This window comes from Semicossyphus pulcher, unplaced genomic scaffold (genome assembly GCF_022749685.1).
Source record: "Semicossyphus pulcher isolate SPU_LCO1_2020_fin unplaced genomic scaffold, fSemPul1.0.p SCAF_17, whole genome shotgun sequence".
Lineage (NCBI taxonomy): Eukaryota > Metazoa > Chordata > Actinopteri > Labriformes > Labridae > Semicossyphus > Semicossyphus pulcher.
Window position 1 is genome coordinate 3,107,479 of NW_027211681.1, and position 19,717 is coordinate 3,127,195.

Sequence of the window (19,717 nt, forward strand, 5' to 3'; positions counted from 1 at the left end):
ATTATAATCTATCATTAAATATTACATACAAATTATACAGTGCATTGCCACAATACATTTCATGTCAGTTCAGTACAGCAGGAAGTTACTTTGTTTACTTCAGGCGACCCCACAAGCCAGAAAATGAACAGAAATCAACATGGCCGACACAAACAGGAGCGTGTGGGCTGGGAACCACCGACTCCTTCTCTGCCTGCTGGCAGATGGGATTATTCTGTCTTCTTCACATGTGGTTTAACTCATCGATGGAAGAGTGAAAAATTGGGTGAGCCACTTATCTCAGCTCAAAAAACAGTTTGTTTCTTTAACCGAAGAGTAACTCTGATTTCCAACATCACCTCGGTGGACTTGTAGATCCTCATCTAAACAGTTAGGAGAAGCAACTGTGAAACCAGTTCACAATACTTGTATTCACTGTGTAAAGACATGCACACCACTGTCAGCCCAGTTCCTAAATCATCACAACTTAACCACAATGAACACTTCTTTTTTTTTTTTTAACAAACTAAATGCTGATCTTCAGTAGTGGCACCACAGCTTTCCCCAGCCCAGGGCTTTTAACTGCACGGGTTGGAAAATGCAGGCAAATATTAAAAGGCAGAGAGGTATGAAAAAACAAACAAACATGGAATGCAACATCTCCCATCCGAAAACAAAACATGAGAGGCTTTAATGTGAGCAAACATTACGTGCACCCAGGAGTCCAAAAGAAGAGTCTGACCTCTCACTGAAATCTTTCTCTCTCTCGCAGGAAGGTACAAAATCTTTATCATTTGGGCATTCGATCTCCACATCCACAAGGCACAGAGGCAAACAGAGAAGACGTGTTAAACTTTTTCTCTTTTGGCCTCATTGCTCCACGCATCAACTGGAACCAAAATATCCACAAGGGACGGGTGGTGAATTATTTCCAAGACAGACTCCTGCGCTCTCAGATTCTGTCCTTTCTTTCCTCGGCACATCGACACTCCTCGCTCCTTCTTCCTGCAGTTCCTCCTCTTCATTGTTGACTCCTACCACCAGGTGAAGAAGGGTCTTCTACTCTGGAAACTCTGTGTGTAAGACTCGCTGTTGGCTCTCTGAGGTGCTCTGGCTGTTTCGACGATTACTGGGGGCATCTGGACCAACTGCAGGGGTGTTTTACCGTCCTTCAGGGCTTGGCACAAGTTCAGGATCTTGGGAATAAAAAAAACAAACATTTTTTCATATTAAACCACTTTAAAAGAAGCAGTAGAAACCATTTCTTTCACAAAGAAGAATTCCCCTAATTTCCCAATAGATTTCTCTGTCTACGTAGAGAAAAGAGAAAACTCACCTGTCCCCTCATTACGGCTACTTGTTTGTGGAACTGTCCTCTGTCGAAACCAGGGTCTTTCTGCGAGACACAGTACACCATACACACATTATTGTATGTTAAAGCCACAGATCTGACATAATAAGCTATTTAATCTGCATAAAACACTTCATCTGAGTCCCTCTGTACCTTGAATAGTTCATACAAGTCCTCCTCCAGGTCTTTGATGAAATTTGGGTCGGAGAGTTTGGGCATGACAAGCTCCCGGATTTCCAGGGAGAAAGGAACTTTGGCCTGGGAAAGCCACGCCCAGTAGAATGGATCTGGTGATTGGACAACGAAACAGAGCCTTAATGATCATGTACACTACTCGGACTGGAAAAAGGAAGAGGAAGAGCTAATTTTAAATTTTGGGGAGAAAATCTTGTGAAAGGTGAAAGAGAAATAATTATAGGATAAAAAGAAGTGGGGTTTAAAATATATACACATCTATAAAAGTAGAGGTATTAGAGAAATAGATTGAAACACAAGGTTTAACTGGACAGACTGTTGAAAAGCTAGAAAGCATGCAGATAGTGAGCAGTGACTGGTTATAAACTCACAGGCTCTCCAGGAGTCAGGGTGTTTAAGCGGGAAGGCGAGGCCGTTGTCTATAGCTGCCAGCTTGATGATGGGATCCTTTACTACCACCCAGTCTGTGTCCTACAGAGGAGAAGACAGTCATAAAATAAACACATATTCAGCCGTCAGGGTCATTGTTTTAAAAGTTAAATGTCAAGACTCTAATGTTGTCTGTCTGTCCTCACCCTATTCCCAGGGTCCATGGGACAGTCGTACTTTAGCAACCAGTTGTCATTTCCACGATCTAAAACACACACAAAAAAAATTCAAATATACTGTTCAGATTAGAGTGACACGGTTTGTGCTGAGCAGGGGGGCTACATGCCTGTGTTTCTGATGATGTAATCAAGAACCACGAGCCGCTCAAACTGGAGCTGGAGCTGACGGTTGGTGTTTTCAGGCAGAGGCTCGGCTTCGAACCTCCGTAGCCAGAAATCTGCATCTTTGTATCCGTCGACAAAAAGCTGGAAGGAACCGACCTGATGAAGAGCAACAGATCAGAGTCTATATGGTAAAAGACAGTATAGGTATTTTCTTGATGTTGAGGTCACTGAAATAATCCTGAATGTACCGAACTGAGTTAAACATATAAAGTGTCTATTTGTTGCTCGCTCTGTTCAGTTTGATTGAAAGCCCCAGAACAGGATTTCGAACATCATCAACTAATAACATCTAACAGTTTTAATTTTAAGACTACTAAGGGGCACATGAATTCAGCTCTGAATGCAATCACCTTCTAAATATAACGATTCATCAGCTTACCTTTGGTGGCAGTCCGATCCTGTGGAAGCGCTGGCCCACTTTAGGCACCTTCTCCAGGGCGAGCCTCTTTCCTCGAGATTTCACCCTGTCTATGGCACTGTAGTTGAATGTTTCACTCGCCAGGTACACCACCTATTGTTTTGTATAGGTACATAATTTTGATTTACAGAGTTGGCATTTTGGCAAATGGCTTTGACGATGTGGAAAAGGAGCCAAACGTGTCTGTACCTTGGTCCTGGGAACAATGTTGAGCTCCAGTTTCTGGTCGACCAGGCTGGCCCCGGCCTCCGAGAGGTAACCCTGGTTCAGGACTAAGCAGTCTCGGCCGAAGCAGCAGGGACAGCACAGTTTCTGGAGCCACTTAGTCCACTTTGGGTTCAGCTGGCCATATGGCTCTTCGTTCTTGGGTTTGAACACTCCAATGATTTTCTGTGGAGGGACGCAGAGGGGAGAAAATAAGATTTAGAGAGAAGAAAGGTTTGGCTGTGTTTGACACATTTAGATACTTCAATTCAAGGACACAACTCACTTAACTACGAAAAAAATGATTAAATGTAATTAAAATTACAGCATGTTGAGACCAACTGTCCAATCAAATTTGGCAGCAAAATCTTTGAGCCTATAGGGGATGAGTGTCTGATAACAAAAAGATAGATTTTAAGTGCCGTGTGACTTTAAAGTTGTATATAGAAAAATCACATGTTGCGTTACGCCAGTCTGGCACAAACGTGCGTGCGCACGCACACGGACACACACACACACACGGCGATTACAACACGAAACTTGGTCATTGAAGAGAATTACACACTCAGAGGGCTAGCACATGACCACTAAGCACACTGGTGACTAACTCAAGAAACTGGTGAAATTGGAGGGGGCAGGGGGAGTGGGGCACTGGATAACAATGTCACACACTAACAACCCCACTTCATTTTCTTTTGTGAGCTTTTGAGTGGAGAGTGTCAAACAATGAGGGATATTTGGGAGGAACCAGCAACAAAGTCCAAAGACACACTTCCTCTTTTTAAAACATACTGAACACAACACACACCATAGATAGACGCAGATTGACAGGACAGTATTTGAGAGTTGCTCAAGACTTATAACGGTTCAAGCAGAGATGATCAACGTTTTCTATCACTTATCTGATTAGAAAGAATCAGGAGACATCATGGCAAATTGAGAGATATGCTCTACAATAGTGTAAATGTGGACTGCCTGATTCTTCACTTTGTAAAAGACCTGCAAAAGTAAAGTTCTTACTGTAACATATCATGTGTGCAAAGCATCTTTGATCATTTATAAGACTTTGTTCTTTGCTCAGACTTGCACTACTTCCTGACACGAAAGTTGGCATGCATCTTATCTGTGACTGTGTTGTTGTTCCTGACGTCACTGTGACAGCTGTTGGAGATGGACTTTCACTGACAGACTACCTGCTCAGCAGGAGGATCTGACAAGATGATCAGCCGCCAGCACAGCCACCGTAAAGTGATGATAAAAGAATCTCTTTGGGAGCTAAGCAACCGTATCAAGAAGTTAAGAGAAAGCGCAAAATGTTTTTTGTTTCTTTTAGAAAATTTAAAATGAAGGTTCATGTTGTAATTGCATGCCCTATAATCTATTTGCCAAGTCATCACAGGCTAGTTTTCAGAGGCCTTTCCTCGAAGCGATTGACACTTTTATTTAAAGAGTCCTAAAGTCATTGCGACACGCTCACACACTACTTCACAGCCGTTAGCATAACAACTGTTAGTAATCGGTAAGCTAGCAGCACTTCTTACCCCCTGTGAGTCTTTGACAAAATAGCTTCCACTGGACCCTTGGTAGATCCTCTCCGGGTAGATACCCTCCTCTATGGCTCGCTCGGCCTTTCGGATGATCTCTCTGAACTCGGGATCCTCCGGGAACTCGTTCCTGTGCGGCTCCCGCGGCGAGCTCCCACGGTCCCGGTCCAGAAGCGGCTGTCTCTCCCGGCTGAGCCCAGGGCTGCCGGCTGGGATACGTACCACCGAGCCCGGGGTGCTTCCAAACGCGCCCCGGGGGCTGGTGGGCTCTGTGGGACAGTAGCTGAAATCACCAGAGTCCCGGAGCGGAGAGACAAGCGGACTCGTCTCGTCCATGATTTTGGTGGTGGACAAGGAGTTATGTTAACTCCTGGAGAAAGAGAAAAGAGGACGATATAGGAGAGGTAACGAAAGTGGGACGTCTGTTTAGTTGGCTAGTACTGACGCTGGCTAACAAGGAAACACAAGGGGGAAAAAAGAAAAATCAGATGACTGTCAGCTTCCGGGAAGAGGCGGGACACTATGAGTGTTTTGGTCTTTAACCAATCACCGTTCAGATTCTCCTGTCTACAACCTAAACTCATGTGCTGATTGGCTTCTCTCGTCCCGCCCACGGAAGACATGTGACAGCACAGTTAACCCAATCAATTAACTCCGTATAAAAAACCTTTGAATCCTTTTACTTGTAGTTGTAAGCTGGTAAGAGCCAAATTCAGCCCGAAAGCGGCTTTAAAACCTTTAAAACCTGACAAAACTTTCTCCAATTAAGTTCACTGAATGTAATCAATAAATGTATAGATTAATGGAACACAAGGTTGTGATTTATGTTCTGTTCATATTTTCAAGCAAAAGCAAACATTTCTTTTAATTTATCTTTGACATTGGTCAGTCCTTAACTAATTCATATAATTTTTTACTTTTATTCCAGCTGTTTTTAATCTGTAGGATATCTTTAGCGCAACAAACGTTGTGACAAACGCAGATTGAATTGTTACATCTTGGCTACTCCCCCCTAAATTGGAAGGTCAAAGGTCAGGGATATCAGCATGCGAAGCTCTTAAATTCAGTGATATATTGAGCACAGACTGTATAAATACAGATATTTCATTAAAGTGAAACTTTCGTGAGGCATTATCTGTTTTGAATGAGGGACTATTAAAAAATATTCTAAAACCGTGACTGCAACAATTCACAGCAACCAATGTCGACGTGAAAGATCCACTGAGTAATGCAGTGACAGTCAGTCATGGATGGGGAAGTCCCAGTCAGGTCTTAAGTCCATGAGGTCTCTTAATCCTCAGGAACAAACTACAAATTAGAAGCTACTTGTCTTTCCGGTCTGACGTAACAGTGACACCACATTTGTTTCTATATTTGCTCCTTTTTTCATTTCAAAGCTGTTTTAACTGTGTTTGGGCCTAAGAATAAACTTTTATTTTTATTCTTCTTTGGATTGTGTATTGTGCAGTTCAAATGTCTCTCTCTCTCTCTCTCTCTCTCTCTCTCTCTCTCTGTCTATCTATCTATCTATCTATCTATCTATCTATCTATCTATCTATCTATATTTAATATATATTTATACATACATACATATACAGTAAATACTCAGGAGATGAGGAATACATTTGCACTGTGTTTTGGTAGTCTGTAATGTTTGAATCATTCTGTTTTTAGTTATTAGTGAATGTAGATTTTAACTGTAGTATTTCACGAAATAGATAATTAAAGACACTTTACACACAAAAATGCACCTTTGCCTATATGATGCACAATCGCCAGCCTGTAGGATGCACTGCTCGCTGTGTGGACGTGCCGCTGTGCGCATCCTCCTGCCTCCCTCCTCCTCCGGCGCACACAGCTCGCCCTCTGATTGGTGGAAATTAGCAGGAAGAGAGCTCGGGTGGTGATATCTGTCAAGTTCGGACACACCAGCAAACTCTCCAAACCCTCTGCTGACACAGACTCTCCCTCCTGATCTACAAAATACTGCGCCCGCTCCTTTGTAGCCGTATTTGTGTTTGCGGCGAAATCCGGACAAATCTGCGCACGTTGCTGCTGCATTTTAAGAAGACCCACTTTCTCCAAGTTTCCCGGAAATACAGCGCAGAGGGCATTGGTGTGAGGATGGCTGCGTACAAACTCGTCCTGATCCGCCATGGAGAGAGCTGCTGGAACCAGGAGAACCGATTCTGCGGCTGGTTCGACGCCGACCTGAGTGAGACCGGGGAGCAGGAGGCGAGGAGAGGAGGAGAAGCGCTGAAAGGTACCAAAATAATGTCACATTGTCTAATCGGGCTTTGTCTCTGTCATTGGATTAAGCCTTTGCAAGTCAGTGCTTATGCAACTGCGCCGGATGGAGAAACAGGTAGTCGGCCTACTGCGACACAAGAGCAGCAGGAGCAGGGATGGACGTGGTTAAATCGTTATCTTTATTAGACTTAGTGCTGTGAGTCATTAGTATCCACGCATTTGTGGGAGAATTTGGCTGCAGCTAATTGTCTGATTAGACAGTCTGGTACAAATCTAACAGTCTTTGCTGAACCAGTTTTTCCCCTGAGCCATGATGGTCCCACACACCAGTCCACACAGTCTGGTGTTACAGTATATACTATTTAGTATACTTCAATATAGTATTTGAGGTTTTTCATACATCAGCAATCTCCAGTAAAGACAAGTAAAGACTTATTCTGATTTGCCTTCTTTTTTTCATTTTAAATTGTAGCATATGTTTTGTGTGTTGTGAATTTGTGAAGTAACTTAAAAGCCAGCATAGTTTTGGGAGGTCATGATTCATTCTCCTAGCAGACATCCATTTCATTTGATCAGATTTATTTAGCTGAGACTTTAATCTCAAGATACTTCACTGCACGTACATGAACTTCTTACCCATGAGGAATTTACTGGAAGGTAGGATCACTGTTAAATGTACAGTTCCTAGACACACGTCACTTTAGCTGTGTCTAAATTGTTGTACAGATAGTGAAGGAAATAATATTTAATCATTCAATATCATAAAAGCAAATTATCTGTTGTTGGGGAATTGCATGTTTATTATGTCCAGATTAATTCAGGTGTCTCATTAGTCATTGTCTCATAGTTCTCCACCTTTATTTTAGTGTTTCTTTCTGTGTGGAAAAAGCTTTTTTTCCATGACCCAAAAATCCTCTGCAGGCACATCCTGCAGAGCCTGCAGTCTGAGTCCGACGGTGTCGCCGCCCCTGACTAAGCAAAAGCAAATGCATCAAATAACCAGTAACATATTCACATTGACCTCCTTTTTCATATCCTGTCTTCTATTTACTTCAGACGCTGGTTATGAATTCGATATTTGCTACACCTCTGTCCTAAAGAGGGCCATCCGCACCCTGTGGTTCGTCCTGGACAGCATCGACCAGATGTGGCTGCCCGTGCACAGGACCTGGCGTCTCAATGAGCGTCACTATGGTGGCCTGACTGGGCTGAACAAGGCTGAAACGGCAGCCAAACACGGAGAGGCCCAGGTCAAGATCTGGAGGCGCTCTTTTGACACTCCTCCCCCTCCCATGGATGAGGATCACGACTTCTATCAGAACATAAGCAAGGTGACAACACAGGGAGACACAAATTCTTACCTCAGCACACATGTTCTGCAATACTAATTCTCTGTCTTTGTAGGACCGGCGTTATGCTGACCTGACAGAGGACCAGCTGCCCAGCTGTGAGAGCCTGAAGGACACCATCGCCCGTGCACTGCCCTTCTGGAACGAAGAAATCGTTCCTCAGATCAAAGAGGGAAAGAGGGTGCTGATTGCTGCCCATGGAAACAGTCTGAGGGGCATCGTAAAGCACCTGGAGGGTAAGAGACAGAGCAGATCATTCTTCCTTTATCATATTTAAAAATACTCATACAACTTCACTGGTTAACTAAATGTCAATATAAATTGGCATTCATATAAGGCCCAAGGGCAGTGCAGGCTGCCTCCTAACAAATATTAGCTGTTCTGTCTGTTGCTTTTTCCCAGGGATGTCAGAGGAGGCTATCATGGAGCTGAACCTGCCCACAGGGATCCCCATCGTGTACGAGCTGGACAAGAACCTGAAGCCTTTAGGACCCATGCAGTTCCTGGGAGACGAGGAGACCGTGAAAAAGGCCATGGAAGCTGTGGCTTCTCAGGGCAAAGTCAAGAAATAGACCCCCCCATTCCCTCTCCTTCATGAATGGCCTAGAGTACAGGTCAACCATGTGCTGTTCAGTTATCCAGTTATTTCAAGGTCATTTATTGTTCCAGTCATCACAGAGTTGCGCACACACAGAGACATATAGTGCACTTTTATTTTGATATTACCCGGCTGTCACGCAGACATACAATCCAGTACTGATTGGTCTTTACTTTGTGACATTCTGAAACATACAGTTCATCGGCTGTAATATGATTTAAGCACTGACCAAAATGCAAATTTAGGGACCAGCGAAAAAGGAGCAAACATAGCGAACCCTGCAGACTCGTTCCAAGTGTTCCTTCCTTTTTACGATTCATGCAGCTGAAGCTCAGTGGGAAGAGTAAAACCTATAAAGTTTAACACTGGCTATTGTTAAAAGGGCAAGTTAAAATGCTCCGCACTGCTGATTATTGTTGCTGTGGCATTGTGAGAAAAAGAATAAATATTGTGAGCTATTATGTGATGACGTCTTTTATCAGTGTCTGATGTTATTTTCCTCCATGACTGTCCACTCTGTCCTCATGAATTATTCATTTAGGGAGAAAATTAGATGATTTCAGTTTTTCATTATGAAATAATACAAATTGAAGTAATAAAAAACCCTAATATTTTAGTTTAAAGGGATAAGATAAGATAATCCTTTATTGATCCCCAGAGGTTGCAACATAACACGCATAATACACGGTATTGGAGCAAAGTTGTATTGATACTACAAGGATTTCAAAAATATAAGAAACACACATAGTACAATGGCTAGGAAAGTTACAATTGATTAGAAGGCAGGCGTGGTAAACGGACAGCATACCACTGTGGGAATTTGATTGGTCACACCTACTCCATTCATTCTTGCTGCATTTTTGTAGTAGTAGTATAAGTGGTTGTAAATTATTTTCCCATCATGTCATGTTCTTGGGTTGTATTTCTCTTCACTGGTCCTAGAGAAGGCAAAAGCCTTCTAGATTTTGGATATTTAACAAACCCAGAAAGTTTTAAGTCTACAGCAGAAAGTACACATCATGTTGGCATATCACTACAAGGTGACCTTGTCAACATTTTCTAAATTCTTATCCTTTCATGACAGCACTATATTTCCCCTTAGCTTTGTCCAAGACAGCTTGCCTACATGTAAAAGTAATACACTGTTACTGAAATATTTCATTTTAATATTTTATTTTGACATGATCAGTGTGTTAATCCAATTCAGAAAATACATTTGAAATATTTAGTTGCAACATTATAACAAAAACTAAAATCTCACAAATGTACAAAAATATCTGTTTTGAAATCCATGCTTATTGGCAAAAAATGCCCCTATGAGCACCCTTTAAAATGAAAGTGTCCAAAATAAGAAAGGGATTGTTATAACTATTACGAGGTTTTTGTTGAGGTTGAAGTATAAGTAAGTAAGCTACATTTTTAACGTAAATAATATGTATACAGTTACATTGAACTGTGTGTGGACGTTTTCATGAGGCATTATTGCATAGCATGTGCCCATGTGTGCCTCAACAAAGATGGCGGAAAGAGCCATACTTCTTTCACTTCCTCCCAGCGTACGACCAGCCAATCAGAATCCACTAGAGGCCTTCGTCACAGCCAATCGGCTAGCGAACTGCTCTTCTCGAAAACATGTCGCCCATGAAGCTGTGTGTTCCAGGTGAGTTCCGTAAATTTGTATTTATGAGAGTTTAGGATGTAGTTTAACCACACTTTGTCGCGTTTGGACTTTTGTGCTCACGTGGGCTGTCGTAGCCGTCGCTACATTGCCAGAAAATATAGTTACACTGTTGATGAATGTGTACACTGTTATCCTGTTAATTACTCCCAGCTGCCATGCGTGGGGTTTGATTTGGCGTGGATTAGCGTAATTTACGGTAAATTCAGTTACTTTTTTAAGTTATAATTGTTTGTGTCATGTGAATAGAAGACGGAGTAGGAGTATTAATTAACTTTATGGACCATTCTTTTACGTGAAATGAGCGTACTTGTGCAGGGCTGTAAGCGTGTAACTTTTACTTTCCACTGCAGGTTTGATCCCCTGCCCTGCCCATCGCCTCAGGCGCATAGCTGCATTCCTTCTCTCACTTGTTTTGACTCACCCATGTGAAATCCTCACTTTTAAAATGTGGGTGGTTGTAGGAAATGTCAACCAAAATGTTTTACATTGAAAAGTTGTGTGAGTCATCTTATGGAGGAGACACCACTTCTTGACTATAATAACAATGAGTGTTGTTAGTCTTTAAAGCTCATGCAGTTAGTATTTCACGTCATATTAGGGTTAAGTCCAGACGGCTAAAAGGAGCAACAGAAAAGCAATAAAGCAATAATTGTCCTCCTTAGATGATGGATAAGTTTGTCATGCTCTTTATAATAATAATAATCGTGCAAGAGAGGTTCTGGCAGACTTTCATTCCTCTTACCCACTGTTGATCAGAGTCTCTAGAGTAAACTGATCATGTAAATAATTGCGTAGAGTTTTTTAAGCTGGTCTTTTATTTCCCTTTCATTGTTGGCTCTCACAAAAGTGGATTATAAATTCAGATTTCAGCAGAGATGGTTACATTTCCACTAGAAAACACACACATACAGAATGCACAACTTTCCTCCAACACTTCCTGTCTTCCCTCTTTGTTTTCTCTCCAGGTGACAAGCTGTGCAGTGTAGAAGACTGTATACCCGGCACAGGAGTATACCTGCGGCATGGCTACATATTCTCCTCACTAGCAGGCTACGTTCTCAGGAAAAATGAGGGAGAGGAGGTGAGGGGTGTGGCGGGTGCGGGTCAGAGAAAGGCAGAAAAGCTGCAGAAGCAATCAGGCATGTGGGAGTGGCAGAGTCAAGAAATTACGCAACAATTCTGAATAATTTTGTTCAGTGCCTCTGAAATACGCACCATGTGACAGCTCTTTCCTTCAGGCTGTTTTGAAGTTAAATCATGAAACCTGAACTGGATTTTTTTTGACGCTTTAATACACGTGATTTCTGTCTCTTTGTAGTTACCTGTGATCTCAGTGGTGAGGGAAACAGAAACACAACTTCTACCAGATGTAGGTGCAATAGTCACCTGTAAGGTATGAGATGCTATCAGATACCATTGTTCTGTATTTGGATGATCTACTGAGGGGACCAGTTCATCAAAGAGGTGCTTTGTTTTGAGTTTTACTGTTCCACGCTTTGGCAGGTAACCAGCATCAACCCCAGATTCGCCAAGGTCCACATCCTCTATGTAGGCTCTACACCGCTGAAGGACCGCTTCAGAGGCACGATCAGGTAACCCCCCAAAAATGTCTTTGTTGTTTAACAATGTTTGATATTGTATTTGCCCCAAAGCTGAGTCTGCTTCTTCTGACTACAGGAAAGAAGACGTACGTGCAACAGAGAAGGACAAGGTGTGTTTAAATCCATGACATCGTCATTTTTTTTCTGCTCATTACTTATTGATCAAAGATGACTTTTCTCTTCGTTGTCACAGGTGGAGATTTACAAAAGCTTCAGACCTGGTGACATCGTCTTGGCAAAAGTTGTATCCTTCAGCTGCCGTCTGACAAAATGAATGCCTCTTTTCAATAGTGAAGATATGGAAACCTTTCAGCTCAAACATCTGCTCCCGTTTATTTGTATTCCCTGAATTCCGAAACTCAGAGTTTCTCTGAAAAATCACCTGCTCTCTGTTATCAGTCTCTCTGGGAGACTTCTGATGTTTATTTAAAGGCGTGCTGGGAATGTGGCTGATTAACAATTTCGCTTGTTAATTTTTGAAATCAACTGCCTTTGGATTTTCACCGAGTGCACTTAAAGAACAGTGACACTCTGTGGTGTTGATGATTGTTTCTGTATTTTTTACCCTTAACCTGTGACCAGATTTCTCTCGGTGACGTGCAGTCTAACTACCTGCTGACAACGGCAGAGAATGAGCTGGGGGTGGTGGTGGCACACAGTGAAGCAGGTAACTTTCTTTGTATTCCCAATGTTAAGCACAGGTTGATAGTTTCCTGTTTGAACACAGGGTGGTGCAAGAGTAACAGCCCAGAGAACTTCAGGGACAGGAGTTACTGCTGTACACGTGTAGACGATTTTTGACACTTGGACAGTTAATAGCCATTTGCTAAGTAGTAGCTTTTATCTATCAAACATTTACTGTAGCTTTTCTTACAGCATGGCAGAAGTTTAGTTCTCTGATCTTGTAACTGAGCATGAGACCTTACTGAGAGTTGTAGTGACGGCTATGAGAGTGGCAAAAGTAAAAAGGGAATATTTGAATATATTTTTTCTTTTAATCTACCAAGTGAAAATGCAGGTACAGAAAATAGTGCATGATCAGCACCTACATGAATCTCTCTCAAACATACTTTTGAGCAGTTAAAGAAGTCAGTAACTCAGACTGAGATGTGTGATATCTTAAAGACACTTACAAAATGTTTTCAGTTTTCTCTGTCGTCTGACCTCTTTTGTGCACCAGGTGCCCAGATGGTTCCCATCAGCTGGTGTGAGATGCAGTGCCCACTAACACACGGCAAGGAGTTCCGCAAAGTGGCGCGAGTGCAGCCTGAGTACCTGCAGGCATGAGAGCGCTGCAGCTTCTTTCTTCCACGAGGAACACACAGCTTCCCCTCCCTCCTTCCATCACTGCCACCACGCAGCCTCCTAACGCTGTCTCGGATGTTTCCTGAGAGGCTGGATGGCGTGCGTGTCGTTGGCTACTTCTGTCTCATGACTTTAAGGGTTTTGTAAACAGCTTTCCTCTGCACATTGTGTCATCATTTGATTGTGCTAGCTTGAAAACAGAAGCAGGCTCAAGCTATATGATATATTCTTAACAATGTAGCTACTGTAAAGACATTTTGAACTTAATTCAATGCATGTGCACAGTAGGGCTTTAAAGTTGCCCTTAAAATTGCATAACCTGACCTAGATCACTCAGGATGTTACATTTCAGCTGTCATACTTAGTAAGGGAGCACTTTGTGTAGAAGCTAAAAGCATCAGACTTTTGCATCTGTCTTTTTACAGAGGCAGGATTCACTCTGTTTAAAGTTGGTGCACATTGCTGAGTGCAGAAACGGGAGACTTGCTACAACAAGACCCACTGTCTTGCTCATATAAAGGCAAAAGTAAACATGTATTTTAAGGCCAAATATTGTTCAAAGGGCAGTTGATGTTTTTTGGTCTGATATAAGGACCACTGATGCATGTAGGCATTATGCCCTAAAACATTACGTCATGTATGTGGTGGACTTGTTTTTTATACATTGACCATAAATGTGATGAAAACATTAAGCCTGAAAGAAGAAATGAGAATTAAATGTCTATGAAAGACATTTGATTCTCCTCATGCTCATTTCTCCTTTCAGGCTTTTCTAGTTTGGTGTAAACTGATGGACAAATATTGTCTATACAGCAGTTTAAATGAAAATGACTAACAGAGAGCCTTATGTTCAATCAGTTAAGACACAGCTACTTCACACGGAGTATTGAAGTAGATGATAGTCGAATATTTTTGTGTAAAACAAAATTTATGAGCCAACAATCAGCAAGCAGACATGTTTCTATTTTATCTTTGAAGTAGAGTGTACTTTGATTTTCCTTATTCGTTGTTCATGTGCAAAAATTGAATAAAAAGACTATCAAAACAACGTTTCAGCTTTTCATCCAGCTGGATTTTAAAGATGCTCTTAGAGTGAGTCAAGAATATTTATGTGACTTATCCTTTCTCCTTAGAGCCAACAGCTGCTCATCTGTTCAACCAACATAATCGCCTTTTCATTCATCTACAACATGTAATGGTTTTTTACATCGTAGTTTAACACGTTTCTATTGACGTGCTAACTTGTAAACAGTGGAACAGCATGTCTTTTTAAACTGCAGAACTAACTCAGGGTAAACCAGACCAGTCCAGTTGTTGAAGCTGAAGGAGGTTTAATATACAGTATGTACAAACAGCATTATGAGCAACAGTACAGTATACAAATCTACAGTTAAAACTACACATGCAAAAAACAAATGTCTGTACAACCAAACACACACACTTAGATCAATCATCAAAATGAACTGATCGACACGCATTTACATCAATGGAGAACTTCTTATTGGACGGTGCAGTAAACCCGAGTCCTGCGCCCCTGTTATTGAAGTCCACTCTGCGCGACTGAGCGCGTTCAAACTCTCCCAGAAGCCCTTGCTGCAACTGCTGCTGTGCGCCTTTCCCCAGCGCCATGTTTGCTCCACCAGTGCTCCCAGAAGCTGGTTGGAAACCCTTTTTGAAGCCGCCCATCAAGCGGAGGAACTTCTGCTGCTGTTCAGAGTTGTCGAACTGGGCGGTGCCCCACTGGCCGAAACCCTGAACAACAGAGACACAGAGGTCAAATATTAAGAACTTAGTGCCCTAAAGAGACTGCTAATAGTTCTGCACACAGAGATGGCTGTTAAAAACAGCCTTATAGAACCTTGTATGGATCTGTAGGAGTTTTTCTTAAGGCAGAGAAAATATCCCTGATGATGTCATTAGGATTGACTAAAATAAAAAGTAGAACCCTGCGTTAAAAACTGAGACGGCGGAGTTCAAAGATATGGACATATTTCAGTCATTGCAGGTCCAATCAAGATGCCAATAAGTTGCATTATGGGAAATGAATGATCCAGTGTTTTTTGAGTGTCACTTAATATAATAGTAATAAATAGTTTCCATTCACACTGGTTTAGCTCAGTTGGTAGAGCACGCGCCCCATATACAGAGGCTACAGTCCTCGTCGCACTGGTCGCAGGTTCGACTCCCTGCCGACCATTTGGTGCATGTCGGCCCCCACTCTCTCCTCATTTCCTGTCTATCTTCAGCTGTCCTATCAAATTAAAGGATAAAGGCCCACAAAATAATCTTAAAAAAAAAAAATCTCCATTCTTTCAAATGCAATGTTAATAAAATGGAATGCCGTTTCAGGGAAAAAAGCAGAAAGGAGATTTAATAGTTAGATGTCCTTAAAGGAAAATACTGACCGCAGCTTTTGATGGTTTTTGAGGTTTCGAGGCCTGATCAATCTCCATTTGTAAAGCTTGCCGTCTTTCCTAAGACAAAAAAATAACACATTTCAATTAACTTTACTGCATTAAAAAAAATGTATAAGTTATAGTTAAACGTTTGTGGATATATGATTTTTTTGTTCAGCATTATCTGAGAGGATGGATACCACTCTCTTGTCTGTTCATAACATGTGATACTACAGCCAGGAGACGTTTATATTAAGTGGATTAAACTAACAAAATGTATTGTGTTAGAGTTAGCTAAAGAGATATCGGTTATCTGATTTTTTTTAAACACTTGGACAGAACCAGGCTAGCTGTTTCCTTCTGTTTCCAGCCATTATGCTAAGCTAAGCTAATCTAATCAGCTGTTTCCAGTAGCTTCATATTTGAAGGAAATATTTCATGTTTTTTTGTTTCTCTCTGATTGGAACTGAATAAGAGTATTTCCCAACATAATTTAATTTATGCACATGTAAATACTAAATAGTCATAGAGGAATAATGAGAGAGTGTTTACCTGGTTGATGGTTACCTCGTCAGTGTTTCCAGACTTCTCAGACAAGAAGACCACGTCCATCTGAGGGGACACCTGAAACACATGAAAAACAAAACAATGTTCACTCGAATGGAGAAAGAAACAGAAAAACCCAGGTCAGTGTCAAACGCTGCTGACGACATACACTCACATGTTCGTCTGTCACCTCCTCTTTAACCTTCTTCTTTTTTGCACCAGTGTTGAAGCTCACATCCTGAATTTCCTCCTTAATGGAGCTCTTCTTCGTTTTCTTTTTTTTGCTTGTGTCTAAACTCTGCTCCTCAAATTCTTCACACTTGAGCTCAAGTTGTTCTCCCTCCTCTGCCTTCTTCTTTTTCTTCTTCTTCTTCTTTGGTTCTGTCTCCTCTACCTCGCTGGCCTCCACAGAAGCTTTTCTTCTCTTTTCTTTTTTCTTTAGCTTTGTCTGCCCCTCCTCTATAACAATCTCACTCTCTGTGGAGTATTCTTTCGTCTTGCTGAGGTTATTGTCTTTGTCCACTTTGCTTCTTTTGTTTTTATCTTTGATCTGAGGAGTTCCTGCTTCGTCTACTTTCTTTTTCTTCTTTTTCACTTTTACCTCTTCAACCTCCCCAGTCTCTCCCTGTGCTGTTTCTAACTTCACTTCATTCTCGGCTACAATTGTTTTAGCTTTATTTTTCTTTGTGTTTACATTATTTCCATCGATAGCTTTAGTGGTTTCCTCTTTGGGGACTTTCTTTTTCTTCTTCTCTTCTTTAACTTGCTCCTCAGTCTCTGCACTCACAGCTAAAATGCTCTTTTTTGCCTTCTTCGATTTCTTTGACAACTTTTCCTCTCCAGCTCGCTCTTCTTCCTCCACCCCTTTCTCTACCTTTACATTCACCGGGTGAATTTGTACAGATTTATTTTTCACTTTCTTCTCCTTCTGCTGTTTATTTTCCACTTCTTCTTCTTTTACTAAAGTCTCTACAGTCTTTACTTGATTCTCCTCGTCAGCCAGCTTCTTCTTCTTCTTCTTCTTCTTGATGACTTCATTTCCATTGTTGACATCAGAACAATTGGCATCATCCAGAGATTCTGTTACAATTTTCCTCTTCTTCTTTTTCTTCTCCTCCTTTTCATCACCTCCTTCCCACAAGTCCACATCTATAACTTCTCCATCAACTTTTTTATTCTTCTTTTCTTTTTTCACCCTTACTTGGCTCCCTTCATTGTTGTCCAACAGAGAGGCGTGTCCTTTCTTGTGTTTCTTCTTCTTTACTAAGTTTTCCTCACTCTTCTTTTCCTCCAGCTTCATTTTCACACTTTCCTCTGACCTCTCCACAGCAACAGACGTCTGGCTTGTCTGGTGAGGGAAATAAAATAATGACAATGGATTAAATAGCTAAATTAGACTCCTAAACTTTGTGTATGTGCAGGTTCGACTAACACAGCAATGAACACTAACCAAAGGTTTGCCTTGCTGCTTGGGCTGGGACTGGTGCTCAATTTCTCTTTGCAAGGTCAGTCGCTTTGCCTGCAGGGAACAGAGAGTTGTGCAAAAATGTAATAAAAAATAAAAAATAAAAAAAATAAAATATATGTATATATATATATATATATATATATATATATGAAAAATAAAACAATAATACTACTGCACTCAATAATCTATCCGCATAGATGATTTCACACGTTTCATTCACATTCATCAGTGTGTCAGAAACTCTGCAGTAGGGACTTCTCATGATTCACAAATGTGTCTTCTGTTCATAAAGGTAGGCCCAATTCTGCAATTTTTTGAGTTTTACATCTTATATTTTAACGCCGGCAGAGTAAGATATATCTATATGTTAAGTTTGTCCGATAAAAAGGGCTCTAATCCTGGAAATCTTGCTTAAGTTACTTCATCAGCACAAATTATTCTGACACAAATAGGCTGATATCTGATGTTACAAATCAGTACCTGGTCAAAGATAATCTTATATGATTTTGGCACTCTCTTTTCGGAAACGAAGATCACCTCCTCATCAGAATCCGTCTGAAACATAAAATGAACATGTTGTTTTGCTGATGTAAATAAACATGGATTACGTCCCACTGTTCAATGAGATAACCCGTCCATGGCACCTTCACTTAAATGAACGGTGACTTAAAGACATGTCGAGCTAAAATGTAATACATTTAGAATGATAACTGCAAAACACTCAGGCAGAATGAGCTGACCGAGTATTTATATAGCACACTCTTGGTAACCATGCTCTAAAGCTAACACTAGCTAACCATAAATTGCAGCTGATGTGTTAAAACACTGACTAAACAAACTGCGCAGTCCGCCAGGCTATTTTATCATGTGGCACGAAGTATTGTGAAAACTATGTAACCTCGAGCGGTAAATTTACTTTGTAATCTCTGGTAATTCACGTGGATACCTGTATGCTGCTTTCTTGACCCGGAAGTAGTTTCCCTTCCTTCCGGTTAGCTACTGGCCAAGCGTCTGTAGAAACGAGCGCGCGCATGCGAACCCTTTCCGGAGTTGTACGAGTTGCACCGAATGAAACGAACTAACAACCTCACTCCAAAGTTCACCAGGTATGGTTAAAGTTTTTTAAATTGTATTTGTTGGCTGCACGTTTATTTCAATACTGAAGCGATAAGGCTACGTTAAAGCTAACGTTATATTCATTTCCCTTTACTGAACCAACATATTTACACTTGAGTCAGCGACAAAACTAAAGGATACTAATAAGTCAAATGAACAAATGGATAAAATCATAAAAACATGTTCAATAACTGGGAAAAAAACATACACATATAACATATATTATTAACCAACAGTTTATAATATACACTTTCCCCTGAAGACTCTAGCAGCAGAAAAGCTGCAGTGGCCTCCAGTGGAGAAAACGTCATGCGGCGTCCTCTGTAGGGAAAACATGATGCACTTATGGTTACTTAATTCAGTGCCATATAGGCCGTTATACAGTCTAGAAAGTAAGTTCCCCTCCGCATGCCTCAAAATTAATAAATAGTCAATAGTTACCCATGTGTTTTTGTTATGGGAGTTTGGTAGTTATACTTATCTCAAATAAGAAAGTCACAAAACCCATTATACTAACCAGGCTTTGGCTATTATATATTAGCATTTGCGCCTCAGATTGTGTAACGCCATGCAATGCTAATGAGGAGAGACGACACCGAAATCCACAATTCAACAAATAATATATCACCAGCTCTGTTCACACTTTTGTCTTCAGACCTAATTGGATGACACTTCATACTAACTACTTTGTTTTATTCTCCTATCTTTAGCATCACCTGAAAACTTCAGTAGCTCTCCACAAGCCCCCTGATGTATCTCCATCTTCAGCCTCAGAGGTCAAAGAGCAATTGCCAAAACCAGTGTTTGCAGCAACCATCTTCCTGCAGCTTTTGGTAGCTAGCCACTACAGATACAGCTCCCTCCTTTGTTGTCTCCCATTTGCAGCCATGCACTTACAGCAGCCAAAGTGTCCCCATGTATCCACTGTTTTCTGCCTCCACCT

At 41.3% G+C, this 19,717-nt stretch overlaps 4 protein-coding genes across 5 annotated transcripts; 2 read left to right on the top strand and 2 right to left on the bottom strand.

The window, feature by feature from the left end:
* Window positions 1–4,899, bottom strand: pi4k2a (phosphatidylinositol 4-kinase type 2 alpha). The gene is made up of 9 exons (XM_069665950.1): window positions 4,462–4,899; window positions 2,906–3,106; window positions 2,678–2,809; window positions 2,241–2,394; window positions 2,101–2,159; window positions 1,897–1,996; window positions 1,484–1,617; window positions 1,316–1,375; window positions 1–1,175 (listed from the first exon to the last, which is right to left on the bottom strand). The coding sequence occupies exons 1-9, from the start codon at window positions 4,798–4,800 to the stop codon at window positions 1,014–1,016; spliced, it is 1,341 nt and encodes a 446-aa protein (XP_069522051.1). The 5' UTR covers window positions 4,801–4,899; the 3' UTR covers window positions 1–1,013.
* A 1,450-nt stretch (window positions 4,900–6,349) lies between these two features.
* Window positions 6,350–9,122, top strand: pgam1b (phosphoglycerate mutase 1b). Its single transcript, XM_069666591.1, has 4 exons — window positions 6,350–6,727; window positions 7,771–8,045; window positions 8,119–8,299; window positions 8,466–9,122. The coding sequence occupies exons 1-4, from the start codon at window positions 6,589–6,591 to the stop codon at window positions 8,633–8,635; spliced, it is 765 nt and encodes a 254-aa protein (XP_069522692.1). The 5' UTR covers window positions 6,350–6,588; the 3' UTR covers window positions 8,636–9,122.
* A 1,147-nt stretch (window positions 9,123–10,269) lies between these two features.
* Window positions 10,270–14,283, top strand: exosc1 (exosome component 1). The gene is made up of 8 exons (XM_069666022.1): window positions 10,270–10,321; window positions 11,308–11,423; window positions 11,661–11,735; window positions 11,846–11,934; window positions 12,020–12,053; window positions 12,137–12,187; window positions 12,526–12,610; window positions 13,124–14,283. The coding sequence occupies exons 1-8, from the start codon at window positions 10,294–10,296 to the stop codon at window positions 13,228–13,230; spliced, it is 585 nt and encodes a 194-aa protein (XP_069522123.1). The 5' UTR covers window positions 10,270–10,293; the 3' UTR covers window positions 13,231–14,283.
* A 288-nt stretch (window positions 14,284–14,571) lies between these two features.
* On the bottom strand, window positions 14,572–18,882 carry knop1 (lysine-rich nucleolar protein 1). 2 transcript variants are annotated; one of them, XM_069666757.1, is made up of 7 exons: window positions 18,605–18,882; window positions 18,139–18,213; window positions 17,641–17,709; window positions 16,366–17,538; window positions 16,197–16,268; window positions 15,654–15,722; window positions 14,572–15,000 (listed from the first exon to the last, which is right to left on the bottom strand). In XM_069666757.1, the coding sequence occupies exons 1-7, from the start codon at window positions 18,689–18,691 to the stop codon at window positions 14,695–14,697; spliced, it is 1,851 nt and encodes a 616-aa protein (XP_069522858.1). In that variant the 5' UTR covers window positions 18,692–18,882; the 3' UTR covers window positions 14,572–14,694. The 2 variants fall into 2 exon arrangements, with proteins under 2 accessions (XP_069522858.1, XP_069522859.1); XM_069666758.1 differs by lacking the exon at window positions 18,139–18,213.
* Between the last annotated feature and the right edge of the window lie 835 nt (window positions 18,883–19,717).